At 43.3% G+C, this 13586-nt stretch overlaps 1 protein-coding gene across 1 annotated transcript; it reads right to left on the reverse strand.

Annotated features, from left to right (window-relative positions):
* LOC141739242 (leukocyte elastase inhibitor-like) lies at positions 1 to 11408 on the reverse strand. Its single transcript, XM_074576098.1, has 8 exons — positions 11371 to 11408; positions 7036 to 7216; positions 5305 to 5418; positions 4801 to 4932; positions 3811 to 3928; positions 2421 to 2563; positions 528 to 698; positions 1 to 405 (listed from the first exon to the last, which is right to left on the reverse strand). Exons 2-8 carry the CDS (start codon positions 7204 to 7206, stop codon positions 1 to 3), a joined length of 1254 nt encoding a protein of 417 aa, XP_074432199.1. The 5' UTR covers positions 7207 to 7216; positions 11371 to 11408.
* Between the last annotated feature and the right edge of the window lie 2178 nt (positions 11409 to 13586).

The raw sequence follows: 13586 nt of genomic DNA on the forward strand, positions 1-13586 counted from the left end.
TTAAGGTGAGCAGAGTTTGCCAAAAAAGAGAATGGTATTGGTAGGATTGTGTCTAATAAAGAATAAGAAAGGGTGGTCAGCCATAAACACCTCCGTGAGAGGAAGAGATCTCCTCACAATGACAGCTCCTGTACCAGCTGCTGCTTCGGTGCCTTCCTCATTGACTTCCACATACGTCTTATGGACCACATTTGACAGCACCAGCGATTTTGCAAAGGACATTGCAGAAAGATCAGCTTTTGATTCAGTGAAGATGTCAGTCATCCCCATCGCTTGTAATACCTCATTGAGGTTAAAGGTGTTTTCAAGCTTGAATCGGGGAAGGTATACCTCCACTCTTGTCTCAAACATGTGTTCTGAAGAGGCCCACAGCATTAAATTTTCAGGGGTCATTGTGCTTTCGATCTAGAAGACGGGGGAAAAAAGAGCTTAAAACAGGTGGGCGGCTTTGAGAAGTTTAGATCTTTACCCAGCCTTAATTCAGACAACCAAGTTTCAGCCATAGTCCATGATATATACTGCCTTACCTGCTCCAGCCCACTGGTAGATCCGTCAGCCGTGTCACCCGGCAGCAGGATGATCATGCTCAGTGACTTCTGAGCATAAGGGAGTTCAAGGAGCTGAGCACCCGTCTCCTCAATGTAGCCAAATTTAAACATGCCTTTCTGATACATCATCTGCACAGGTTTTTTCTCATTCTGTTTAAAAGAAAATTATACAGTCACTTAAGCAATACAGCTCTTAGCATTTAAACTTATTATAGGTGTAGTATCAGTCATCGGGGTTTCAGCAGTGACTGCTGTTAAGCTAAATATTTTTCTTTATTTTGTTGCATCTACAGTGACACAAAAAACATAAGCTTTGCCATGCATAAATAAAGGGGATAATTCTTTGGGGGGCAAAAAAAAAAAAACCAAACAAAAACCCCAAAACAATTTCCCAGCAACTGATCAGATAGTGAAGTTCCTTAATAGTTTTACACTTCCGAACAGGCTGATGCTGGTTGGATTTGCACGTCCTAACTTGGACTGGGATAAAGAAGAAATAGCACTGTAAGAAACAGGCTGACATTAATCAGACTGATTGTTTAGACAGGAAGTAATAAATAGGTCAAGAGCAAAATCAGCCTTTCGCAGGCATCCTCTTCGAGGTCTTGTTATCTTGCCTTTTTTGTGGTGGAGTTGTTTGAAAGCTGTATAAAGGCTCAAGTTTCCTTTTACGGTTAGCTAACTTCTAAAGCAGTAAAGAAGACATTTGGCAGATGACATATTTTCAGCAAAAATGCCTTTAGTATTGATTAGCAGATGAAGAAAAACCTATACAGCTCTCCTTATCTCATAGTTTCTCCTGCTGCAGCAGTGCACCAAATGTTCTCAACTATAGACCTTTGTCAATACCCATATTCAAAGACATATTTAAAGTCACTAACGTAAGTACTCAATATAACAGTTTCTTACCACTGTCTTAACAATGGAATGCAACATGATAACTAGAAATATATGTATTTCTGACCTTTTCCTTTGATATGTAAGGAACACTCAAAAGACACTTTTTTCCCACACAAAGCTCTACAATTTAAGATTAGACTGGAATCTGTTGGGGTTTTTTCTTTTTTTTTTTATGGCTGAGAACTAATAGAATATTGGCACAACATATGGAAAGAAGACAAAACCGAATTAAATGAAAGTAAATGTTTTTGATTGTCTTTTTTGATAATATCTGTCAGACTTAACAGGCACACACAATACCTGGAGGAATGCACCTGTTAAAGAAATAACTTTGCAACCGTATCGACAATACCTTAGTTAAACAACTAAGGCTTTGGTGATACCCCTATGGCAGAAAAAAGGGCTAAAAGTTAAAATAGACTTAAAATAAACTTTGAAATGTTGCAAATACTACGAATAAAACAAAATGCTCTATATCTCCTTTTTCAAATTGCAGTTGTATTTTTGTAGTTTGTTGCTATCTGGCCTAGTTTGTTTGGTGTGTTTTAATCTCTCAAATGCATAGCTAATGTTAAAATATATTGAATGTAAAAACACAGGATGACTCCTTGGAGCCTATATGAAATGGGATGTTCAGATTTGCCTCCATCCACAACAGCTATCTGTAATGACTACTATGTTCAACAGAGCTAATCAGGGCTAACGCTTGTGTTTTGCCAGTCACCAAAGCAAAAATCTGAGTTGTTGCGACTTCTCATTCTTGCATATTTTTTCAGTAAAGATTATGCTTTTCTGTGGAAAAACCTTCCTGCCACCTCTAGCCAACAGGATAGGCAGGTTAAGTTCCCAGCACACCCACACCTTGCTCACAGGGCAGCTGAGCCCTGGACGTTGTGCTTCTGTGTTACGCTTGCCTCATTGCTCGCAGTATCTAGGAAAAATAATGTTAAGATTTACAGAATGCAGAGGTACCTGATTCAGTTTAAAATCTCTCTGTACTGTTTTTTGTTCCTCAAACTTGTGTTCCCAGGATGCTTTGAAGTAGATTACATTCACCAGCACCAGCAACGCACGTGCGTCGATCACACCAGGAGCGAAGAGTTCCTTGATTTTACCTAAAGAAATTTTGGAATACACAAGTATTTGTTCGTTGTCATTAAGACTCTGGGCCCAATTACTTGTCTGTGAACTTAGTTTTGGAGAAACTTAGAAATCCAGTTTTTGGTTTATTCAAAGGGTGGGGACAATATAGGCAAATACATGGTAGATTCCTCTGCACTGTTACCAGCCAGGGAGGACAGGGGGGTGGGGGGGGTCACCAAATTAGCCAACTGTCAATGTCAGTGACCGTATATATCTGCCAGGTGACATTAACCATGGGGCAGGAAGCAGCACCATTAATCACATATTTCAGTTTACATGAAGGCATCTTTCCCTTTGCCCTGAGCACAGCAGTTAACCAGCTGTGGAGCTTTTGACTTTATACACAGGGGCTGAAGTAGGAGCTGCCAGGTCCCCAGCCTTCATATGAGCACCCAGAGCAACGATGGCTCCTAACCCTGTGCAAGGCGGCTCCTGAACCTTCAGCCCTCTTACTGGGAGCCAACTGGGGTTAACAGCTCTTTCCCGCACCAGTCACAGGCCGCTCTGACAGTACAAGGACAGGTTTGGTCAGGAGACGGGCAACTGAGAACTTACAGAAACCTTCAAATCTATTTGACTGTCCCCCAGTAAGTTCTGGTTTATGTTCAGCCAGAAGATTTAGGAAATTCTCATCCTGCTGCTACTGCAGCTCTGACAAAACTAAAGGAAAATGACATATATCGTGTTTAGTCTAATCAGCGAGAGCCAATGGCCCCTGCTAGCCTGTTAAGGGCAAGAGCTGGTTGATTGTCACTTGTGATAGTGAGTCTCATTGATCTCTCATCTTTGTGGGCGTTGTTCTACATATAACCAGGTCCTCAGTCATCCTCCTTCACCCCCAGGCTGTTCCCAATCTCACCATGAAGCTCACAGCCTACATCCCCTGCTGTCCTGTGTCTGTGTTTGTGGCTGTTCACAGAAGCAATTTGTACAGTCAAACTTCATAGGTATTGTTGCAACTATCATGCCAGGCATAAGGGTGCGAATACAAAAGTATTTGGCAACAAATACACCTTTAATTCAGAAATAATTTCCCTAATAACGTACTCTGATATTTAAAGAGTAGATGGAAAGACAAACCATCTTTAAACACCATAATATTGAACACCCAGAAATGTGAACAAGCCTTTGCTTTTCATACCCTGGAATTTCTTTTGTTGAAGCATTGGAAGAATGCAGTGATAGTATCGCATATGGCTATGGTTTTGCTTTGTTTTACCTTGTGTCTCACTTTCAACCCACGTGTTAATTTTTATTCTGGCAGCTTCAACAGCACCATGAAAGTCCACTGTTTGCACCATTGCTCCATACAGTTCCTTAGTGCACATTAGAAATTGCTGTAAAGCAAAATAAAGATTATGCATTAGTCAAATCTGTTATGCTCTTATTCCCTTCTGAAAGAAATCAATGGTTCAAAACTATTTTAGAAATGGTGAGGGACCTGTTGACTCCATAAGGCAAAATTTCATTTTGGAAACATCAACTACCTGAAGTTTTTTCTTTGAAGAAGAGATAATTATTCTATTGCATAGGCAAGAAAATAAATAAGTAAAAAGCCAGAAGAAAGAGTCTTCCCACGGAGAACTGCATACCTGAGGTCCAGATAAAAATAAAAAATTACAGAAGATGCAAAACATGTTGTTTAATGCTTAAATATTCAAATTATTCAACAGAAATAATTGACAGAAAAGCAAGGATGTGACTAGCAAGTCATCTGTACTAGGTAGTCTAGAGATCCCTCTCATTCAGTACAAAAGGAGTAAGAAGTTCAGCACAGGAGCCCTACAGCATGAAACTAAATAACATCTCAGGAGATGAACTCTCTCCGGGAGCCCTACAGCATGAAACTACATAACATCTTAGGAGATAAACTCTCTCTGAGCTTACTGCTGCCCTCAGCTGTGCCACTTGCAAGTCTAGAAGTATCTTACACAGAGCTCGAATAGGCCATTTTTGGCTGTAGTCACACCTCTGGCTGAGTGTAGGCATCTGCGAAAAGCAAAGAGACTCCTGCTTACTTTCGCTCTATAGCCATTGATATCCACAGGCTGACACTCTCTTGTCTCTTTCCCACCAGCCCCAAGAGATACGGCTCCAAGAAGCACGTCAAGTGCTCCAAAATGCACACGAGGGTGGCAACAGTGATGCTCGCAGTTACAGGGAAGTTTGAGGTCAGGGCCACGGGAGTTAGCAGGTACAGGTAACTTACCTGCTGGAGTTCAAATCCTTGTTGTAAAAAGAGATTGTTGGCCAGGTTTAAAACGTAGCTTTCACCAAGGTTTTGCAGTTGTAAAAGCAGTGCCTGGAACGCTTTATGGTTAAGGTCCCCATCCTTGTTACACTGGGAATATTACAAATACAACAATTATAACAATTCTTCTGTATAGCTTTGGTTGTTAATTTTCATCCTAAATAGATTACACTCTAGGGCTAGCTCCTGCTGTACTGATTTTTAAATCCAGCTAGTCTAAGCTTTGTTGCCTGATCCTCCTTCAGACGAGAACACTGACGGCTTTGGTATTGACTTCACAGAAGACTTGGCCCTTAATAAAATAACACCTTGTATCAGACATTTCCTACTGGATTAGGCAGACTCTGTGCATGTGGTCTTGACTCCCTCCAGTGGCAGACTCTTTACTCTAGGTGGCTTTACACCTAGTAACCTACTGTGCAGTGAAGAAAGGGCCCCAGTGCTGCCCACCCAAGGATGCACCTGTGAGAGGGAAGGCTGTCTCTCCTGGCTTAGTTCTGGCTCCATTTCTGGGGCTGCGCTCTCAAGGTCAGATCCAAGGCTCATTCTTCCTGCAGCTTTCCTGACGTGGAGCACCTGCAGTTGAAGATGACAAATTACAGCACTTGTAACTGGGATAGAAGCATTTTCCTCATTTAAAAGATTTGCTATGCTGCCCTGGATAAATGGTGTAGATTTTCTCAGCTTCAGTTACATCAAAAGGACAGGCTTGAAGTTGTTCATATATTGATGTTCAAATTCACATTTCTGTATTAGCAAACCAAGAAGAACTTGCACTTAATCTCTCAAAGCGTTACTCTCCACTACTTCGAAGTGTTTACATTTGATTTGTATTTTTATTGCTACAGTTACCTTAAATTTCAAAAACAAAAAGTTGCCTCAGGCAAAGACATATAACTTCTTTTTTTAAAACATCAAAACTGGCTTTTTGCAATCATTCTTAATCTTTGCATCAGCTTAGGAAATACATCAAAATCACAGTGCTCTTAACCGAAACGAGTCTTTGCTTCTAACGTGCAAATATCTTACCGAAAAATTTCCACCATTGTAATAATATTGCATCATACATAGACTTAATCTTTATTATTGAAGATACTGGATCCCCATTGCTTTCCTAAAATAAGCAAGAGTCCCTGTGTATTGGGTCTATGTGGCAAGGTTATGGTAGCCAGGGGGACGCAGGGGTGGCCTCTCTGTGAAGAGATTGGGGGCTGCTGCCATGTGGAACAGAGCTGGTTCCAGCCATTTCCAAAATTAGTCGAGTCTGTTTTGCCATGACAGTAACTGGTGAGTGATCTCCCTGTTCTTATCTTGACCCACAAGATTTTTCATCTTATTTTCTCTCACTGCCCTTGTTGAAGATGGGGAGTGAGAAAGCGGCTGGGTGGGCATGTAGCAGCCACCAGCCAAGGTCGACCCACCACACCCTGGGAACCTCATGAGGAGGGCATGTCTACCTTGGCTGCTGGTGACCCAGCAGTCAGACTGTGCACATGGCAGCGATATGATGGATGAAGCTCTACCAGTACAGAACCAGCTACTGGCAAGAACATCTGCCTTAGGATTATTGGTCTTTTATCACTCATGGGCACAAACAAGAAAAGAGAAGAAAGATTGTAGAAAGCAAAACTTGCACTGCTGGGAGAAATGTTGCAGCAAGCGGAGGGGTGGCCTTCATCCCATCCCCATGCACCTGGGTCCCTGTGGCCTCTGCAGGTGAGACATTTTGACTCTTGAATGTCATAAGTGACAAGTGAGCTAATGCTTCCAGACATCCAGTCACAATCACTTTGGGTTTCTCCAACTCTTCCCACTACCCGCTCAGACTCACCCTTTCAGGATTCTCATTGCAACCACAAGAGGAAGCGCCTGCCCGTAATTTTGAAACAAAGTCTGGTATTCTAGCAGCTGGCTGGGGGAAAGCCAGAGCGCACCGCTGTCTAGCATCACCTCCTCTCATTCAGCTCTTGCTCCATGCTCCTAAGCCTGCATGGGGGCACGGTGCGACTCACACAAGCAAATGGCAAGGATCATAGGGCACCACGCACGACTGTGAAGGCGGCACCTGTGCTTGCATTCGTGCTTGTTTCCTATGAGACCTTGGCACATGTGTTGTGCTAGGATGTCCAACATTTCCATTAAGGGAACAGTAAGCAATGTGGAAGCATCTCGGCATGTTTCGTTAATACTCACTTTTTCTATCTGAGCAGCAGTGTTGTTTTTTGCGCCTAGATGGACCAGGGCCAGGGCAACAGAGATGCTCATTGGAGAGAAGACGATGTTTGTGTCCTCTGCATTTCTGTTGAGCTTATTGTAGAGATCAAGGCAAAACTCAGTAATTGGTCTAGAAACGGAACCCATCATGAAGCAGCTGCTGACTGGGAGCACAAAAGAAAGAAGAAATTTAATGCAGCTTGTTGCCTAAGCTAGATCACACACCACGCATCTGTCAGCCCTGAGATTGTCCAATAGCTGGTTGCTAAACAATAGAAGTTTGCTAAATTCTGAGAGTTTGAAACAGCCAACCTTGCACACATCTGTCGGTCCATGCTGCACAGCAAGGACACAGCAGGTCTGGAAAAGGGACCCACGCTCACAACATATGTGAATTCCTCAGAAAGGATCTTTTTTCTGTCTTATCCCATGGCGTATCTTATTTCAGATCATGCTATTGAAATCAGTCAACTGTGGATTAACATTTTCCTTCTCCAAACTGGTTTGATGTATACAGTTATGTCAACTCTTTCCTCTTGTAACAACATACGATTAATGACAGAAACCTCGTGACAGAAACTACACCTGCATACAACCATGTCTGATAACAAGAGCTGTGGTATGAGGGTTTCAAACAACAGGTTTATAAAAACAAAATCACTATTAATTAAATGTTCTCATATATGAAAAAAGGTCATTAACAACTATGGAGACTGAACTACGTATGGAAACATGAACAGTTTGAAATACACTTTTTCCCTCCTCATGAGTTTTCCAGGAGCCACAGATTCAGACAGGATACACAATTAAAATTTCCAAACAATGCAATAGCTCAATGGCCCTGAAAAGAAGTCTGTAAGCTCCTGCTCAATGATATGACAAGATCTTTGTCACTCTCTTCTTTTGTACTAGAAACATAACAGTCTGATACCTTTCCCGTGGGTCATTTACATTAAATCCACCCTGCTAAGAACAAGTTGTGACCAAGTTCCAGCTTGGTCCTCACAAGCAGGAGGCCATCTGAAAAAAAGGGGTGTAGAAACTCCTTTATACCAGTTGGATCACACAAGCTTTTCTGGAATCATTATACCCAAAAAAACTCACATCACTTTCAGCCTCAAACAAATGACATTTTGGACAGCACGCCAGAAAAATGTGTGAACAGCAAAGCATACACTCCTGTCTGCCTGCAGACATAGAGTAGCTGTGGCCTGTGTTCCAGGAAGATACTTTACTTAGGTGGAAATACACAGCCATGTTACGGAGAGAAGTCCCTCATGTCTCCCATGGCACAGATCTGGCTGTCTCTAGCTTTCAACCTGCGTCGGGACAAGTGTGGGTCAGGTCAAGAGCAAGTTGCCAGAGCTTCTCTCCATTGAAAAGATGGGTGAGTGCACAGCCAGGTGGTTATTCCATAGGAGGCCACCGCACAGCAGGAGCTCTTTCTCGGCCCTGTGCCACCTGGCTGCTGCAGCCTGCAAGGCCAAGTTGTGTGAGGAGCTCCAGCCTGTGTCACTAGAAGGCTAAGGGTGGGGAGAGGCTGATGCAAAGCTGAACTGCGAGATCTTTCATCATCAGAGCCCTTGTAAGGCCTGCCCTGGGCTGTCGGTGTCCAGCAGCCACTTTGAGAGAGGTTTAGAGCCTTCTTGGGAAGGGGCTGCCTAGTGCTGGGGACCTCCATCCCCTCCCGGCCAATGTTCCCCTGCCACACTGCTCTCCCACTGAGGCCCCAGCTCTTCTACCATGGCCACTGCCCCCTCCTCACAGAGAGCCTGCCCTTCACAGACCTTTCTTTACTCCAAGAGCTACTCAAAATATCTTGCGTTGTCCTCACGGATGCTGAGTGCACGTTGCCTCTCACTCAGCCGTGAGCCAGACACAAATTTTGCATGAGAAGCTGTGGCTGAGGCGCCAGAAGAAGTTTCCAGGGTGTAGGGAGTTGCTGTGGCTCGGCTGAGGTGCAGCATTTGTCTGCGCGAACCGTCTTAGCCCGCAGCAAGTGCCAGACAATGGGAATGAGCTCGGCCCGCAAAAAAATGGATTTAACCTCAGACAGATTACTGTAGTGGCTTGGAAGAGCTGAAAAGTCAGGTTGCTGAATACATATGGAGGTGCCACATGTGGCAAATGCAGATGTGTCCTGCCTTTTGACTAGCTTGAAAAGCACAGCAGTAATCAATGCTTCATCGTGCTTCTGACTGATGCTCTGTGGAAAGGACCTGCGATGCTGAAAGAAAAAGTTCATATATGTTTCATACTGAGACGTTTGTTTTACACAGAAGTCCAGAAGCACTTCACATGAAGCCCTAATACAAATGGGCAAAACAGAGGAAAAATACCCAACAGGTTTTCTGTTAAATAATTAAAGATGAGTTATATCTCATTAAGTCTGAAAACAGCTGTTCTAGCTCTGCTCTTTGTGTCTTTGTATGAAACACAGTTTTCATTTTCCTTTTAATAACACAGTCATCTTACCACAAGAAAAAGAGATTGCACTAAATAATCATTTCTCTTTTCTTCCACCTTCATTACCTATTACCCAGAACCTTCTGAAAACAAAACTCAGAGCTTCTGTAGTGCCAAAGTTTGTATTGCTCCACTTCCACACCTTGTGAAAGATCTGAAATGAACCTGTGAAATCGTTTACAGTGAATGTAGGTCATGAGGCATATTGTAGGTGTGCCCAGAACGAGTCAAGGAGTAAAAAAAGAGTTAATGAACTTCCTCAGCATGAAGGAGGCACCTCCACCCCACCCTGCAGGGAGAGGATGGGCTGCCAAGCTGGAGGGAGAGCCCAGGAGCTGGGAACAGGTTTTAAAAGCCAAAGGAGGTGGCCACTCCTTTAGAAGAAGCAGCAGACTTTTTCTAAAAGTCCTCAGGGTGACATCCAGGTGCAAACAGTGCGGCCAACTCCATGGGTTTGTGAGTGGGAACTACTTAGAGAGCTGCCCTGGAAACCCAAAGCAAGGGATGGGAAGTGCAGGATGGTGGAGGAATTTTCTTACTGCAGAATGAAAGGATTTAGTGCACTTTCTTAATCTTAAATTGGGGTGGGCACAAATGTATGAGCCATGTGTGTAATCTGTGTAATCATTCAATCAGTGAGAGTTTTGGGATTACTGCAAGGACAGTGGAGTTTGAAGAACACCTACATGACGGACAACAAATGGTAATGTTACTTTTCAAAGATCTTGGCGTGATAAGGAGAGAAGATATAAGATCAAAAGGGGTGTTCCAGGAAGATCACAGCTGCCGTTCTGCACTAGCCAAAGCGTCTGCACTTAACATTAGCAACAGTGCAGAGACAGCAGGCAGGGCTGGGGCTTTACAGCTGATGAAGGGAGATGCTTTACATGATGGTTTAGTAGCTTTTAACATAGTCTGGCAGATGGCAATTGCTGGCGCTGTTATATGCAAGCAAGAAGCTACCCAGGAAAAGAGCTTCCTTCAGAAGAAACCACTGTATAACCACAGACCTTGTAAAGATGAGAAACTACTTCCACGGCTGTGTGAAATGAAGGACACTCCTTTTCTATAACTATTCATGATCTGTTCTCTCCTTACAGTTTGTTTTCGGCTAAGGGTAGATGAAATCAAGACAAAAACTCTCAAAGAATAAAAAGCTGTGCTCAAAGCTATCATAATTAATAGGTGGGTTAGATTATATTATGCAGTCAACAGGAGGAGGCAGTAAATAAGGTGGGAAGGCTAAGAGAACTGTAGCCTTGTTTTTAAGGTAATTCTATGTTTAATACAAGGTAAAGCAAGAAGGAACCTGTTTTCCCTGATGCCACATGATAATGCCCATTGCATGTTTTGCTTATTCAATCTGCTTCCCATTAAGGTGCTTTAGCACACATTAATTTCTCATACATAAAGGAAGACAGAATTGGCAGAAATTATATGTGTCTATCTTAGAAAAGGAGCACATGCCAGAAAATACCATCCCATCACATGAAAAATAGAAGTGACTTTCTTATTTTTCATGACCATTCATACAAAAAGATGTTCCCAGGTGTTTCTGTGCTGATTTGGAGTGAAAGGGACAAACAGCACGTAAGAAAAAATGAAATTTCCTGCAACACAGAAATTCCAATCATCCCTATATGACACAAAATATTTCCAAAGTAGCATGCTTTAGATTAGATTAAAAACCAATACTTTTCAGTACAAAATAACTTCTCAAGGGAAATGTTCCCAAGTTCCTTTTCCAACCAACTTAGCCTCTCAGGCTACTACTTTTATGCCAGGAAGGTCTTTTTCTGGCTGCTTTTATTATTTTGCATCAGTACCTCCAGGATGTATATTTTCTGCCTCTTTCTAGGCCAATTATTCCTGCATAAACAGGCATGGATGTACCTTGGCCTGTTACGGGCTGTGCAGCGGCAAGTGATTTGCTATGCCTGTGTGCAGCTGCACAGGCTTCTCAGCAAGCTTCTAAACATCCTTGCCAAACCCAAGAGCTAATATGTTGCTAGTGAAGACTAGCATCGCCACTAACAATCCAAAATCTGAATACTACTCCACCCTTCCTATTTTATATAGTAATTGTTTAAGCACATAAACAATCCCCCGGCAGCGGGCATCAGGGTACACAGGAAACACCTAAGCACCCCGGCATGCCCTCTCTCTCCTCTAGGGAAAATTTCATGGCTTTTTCTTGTGCCATGGAAACCTGAGTAAAGAAGGGAAATTAAAATGTATCTCACACTTTGTGGGTGAGTTTGCCCAGGTCATCGGCACCCTCATTTCATGTCAAGCTCATTTCTACCAGAGTGGGTAGAGGTGCTCTGAAAGAGCCTGCCCTGCAGCTCTGTTGGAGGTACAGGCAGAAAAGCGTCTGCTTTCTAGTATAAGCCATTGAGATGATCTGTCCTGTGGCAATTAGAGCTTTCTGGATAGGCACAGAGGTCCTGGGGAAATTTCAGATTCAAAAGCCTGTGAAATTTAGGCAAGAGTCTTTAGATTCATAGCTTTGGACACGTGTTCCTAAATTCCTCACCTACATCCCACTGAAGACCAACTCCCTTTGTGTGAGCTCTTGAGCCACATGAATTATAGCAGTGTGTTTTGCTGCCTGCAGCCTGAAAAGGTATCTCCCCCTCTGTCCCATCTGTAAACATGATGTTTACTTTACCAACCTGTAGACTACTAACTCACAAGTTATTCTGGGGGGAAAAAAAAAATAAATAATTGTTTACCTTCTTGCCCGAAGAGGTTAAATGAAGAGCACAACAGCTGAGCTCTGGAGCACGTTCTTGTGAATACCGTATTACAAAAATCTCCCACTCTCTTGTGGGAGAGTTCAGCCTCTAACCAATTGTTGATGATAGCAGCGTGTCGCAATTTAATGCAAATGCCATCAACGTGAAGTTACCTGCAAAGACTGGGAGACCTGTACCTACCAATACGCTAATAGTATTTCTCTCAAAGCTGCCCAACAAGTTTGGCAGGCAATATCTGCTGGCAACAGCTCCAATATTATTGCAATGCCAAGTCACCCTCAGCTGGAAAACAGGGCATTAACCCTGCAGATCCATGGCCGTGCTGCCGTGTGTAGTTCCTTTCAAATTTGATGGGGTCTGGCTTGAACACAGGGGTGTGCAGGCCTCGTGCCAGGATTCAGAGATGCCTTGTTTGGATCCGAGCTTGCTTGCAGAGATAGAGCAAACGAATGGGAAATGCATGAGGTTTATGTTGCCTGCAGCCATCTCTCTCTCTCTCTCTCTCTCTCTCTCCCAGGTAAGGAGCCAGCTTTATGCGTATGGAAAGAGCTTAATTAGAGAAGGGAAGAAATATTTCCTTGAACTGTAACAGGAATCCTCAGCCAGGGGGTATTCTTTTAAATCACTGGAGTTAAGAATAAAAGAAGGCCAGGAGCGTCTGATTACGTGGGTTATGTCTCCAGCATAAAGTGAGATGGAACTAAAGAGCTGGGAAGCACGGAGCTGCATCAACACAGCGTTTGATCTCCCCAAATCAGCACCTCTGAGCTCAGGTGCAACACTGGGATCAGGGGTCAGGGTTATGGCAGCTGGGATCAGGGGTCAAAATGAAGTCCTCTAGGGTTGTATGTGGCTTCGCAACCCTGAAAATTTTCTGCCTTTCCATTCTCACCTCTTCTTTCTTCCTACAAAGCATAAAACTGGCTTTGGATTCATAGGATATTTGAGGGATCAGACACAGTGAGGGGAGAAAGAAGGAAAGAGGAAGAAGGTCTCCCAGTACCACCTTGCCCTTCCCACACTTCCTCCCTAGTGCTGAAGCTGGTCCACCCTCTACCTCAGGCGCAGCTCACACCACCTTTGCTGTTCCCTGCTCCTCTGCCAAGGTTTCAGCCCAGTTGCCCAAGCTCCACTGTTCCAGTGCTCATCCAAAAAGAGGGATTTGTAAACAATGCAAGATACAACGATAAAATGAGTGTTCTTGCTACCCCTGTTCTTATCCTCACTCTTTTGCTTCCATTTGGCATATTCACACCTTTGTTTCTGTTTTTTTCTTCCTGAATGTTTCTGGAGTGTTCTTTAGTC

Source organism: Larus michahellis, chromosome 2, assembly GCF_964199755.1.
Source record: "Larus michahellis chromosome 2, bLarMic1.1, whole genome shotgun sequence".
Classification (NCBI taxonomy): Eukaryota; Metazoa; Chordata; class Aves; order Charadriiformes; family Laridae; genus Larus; species Larus michahellis.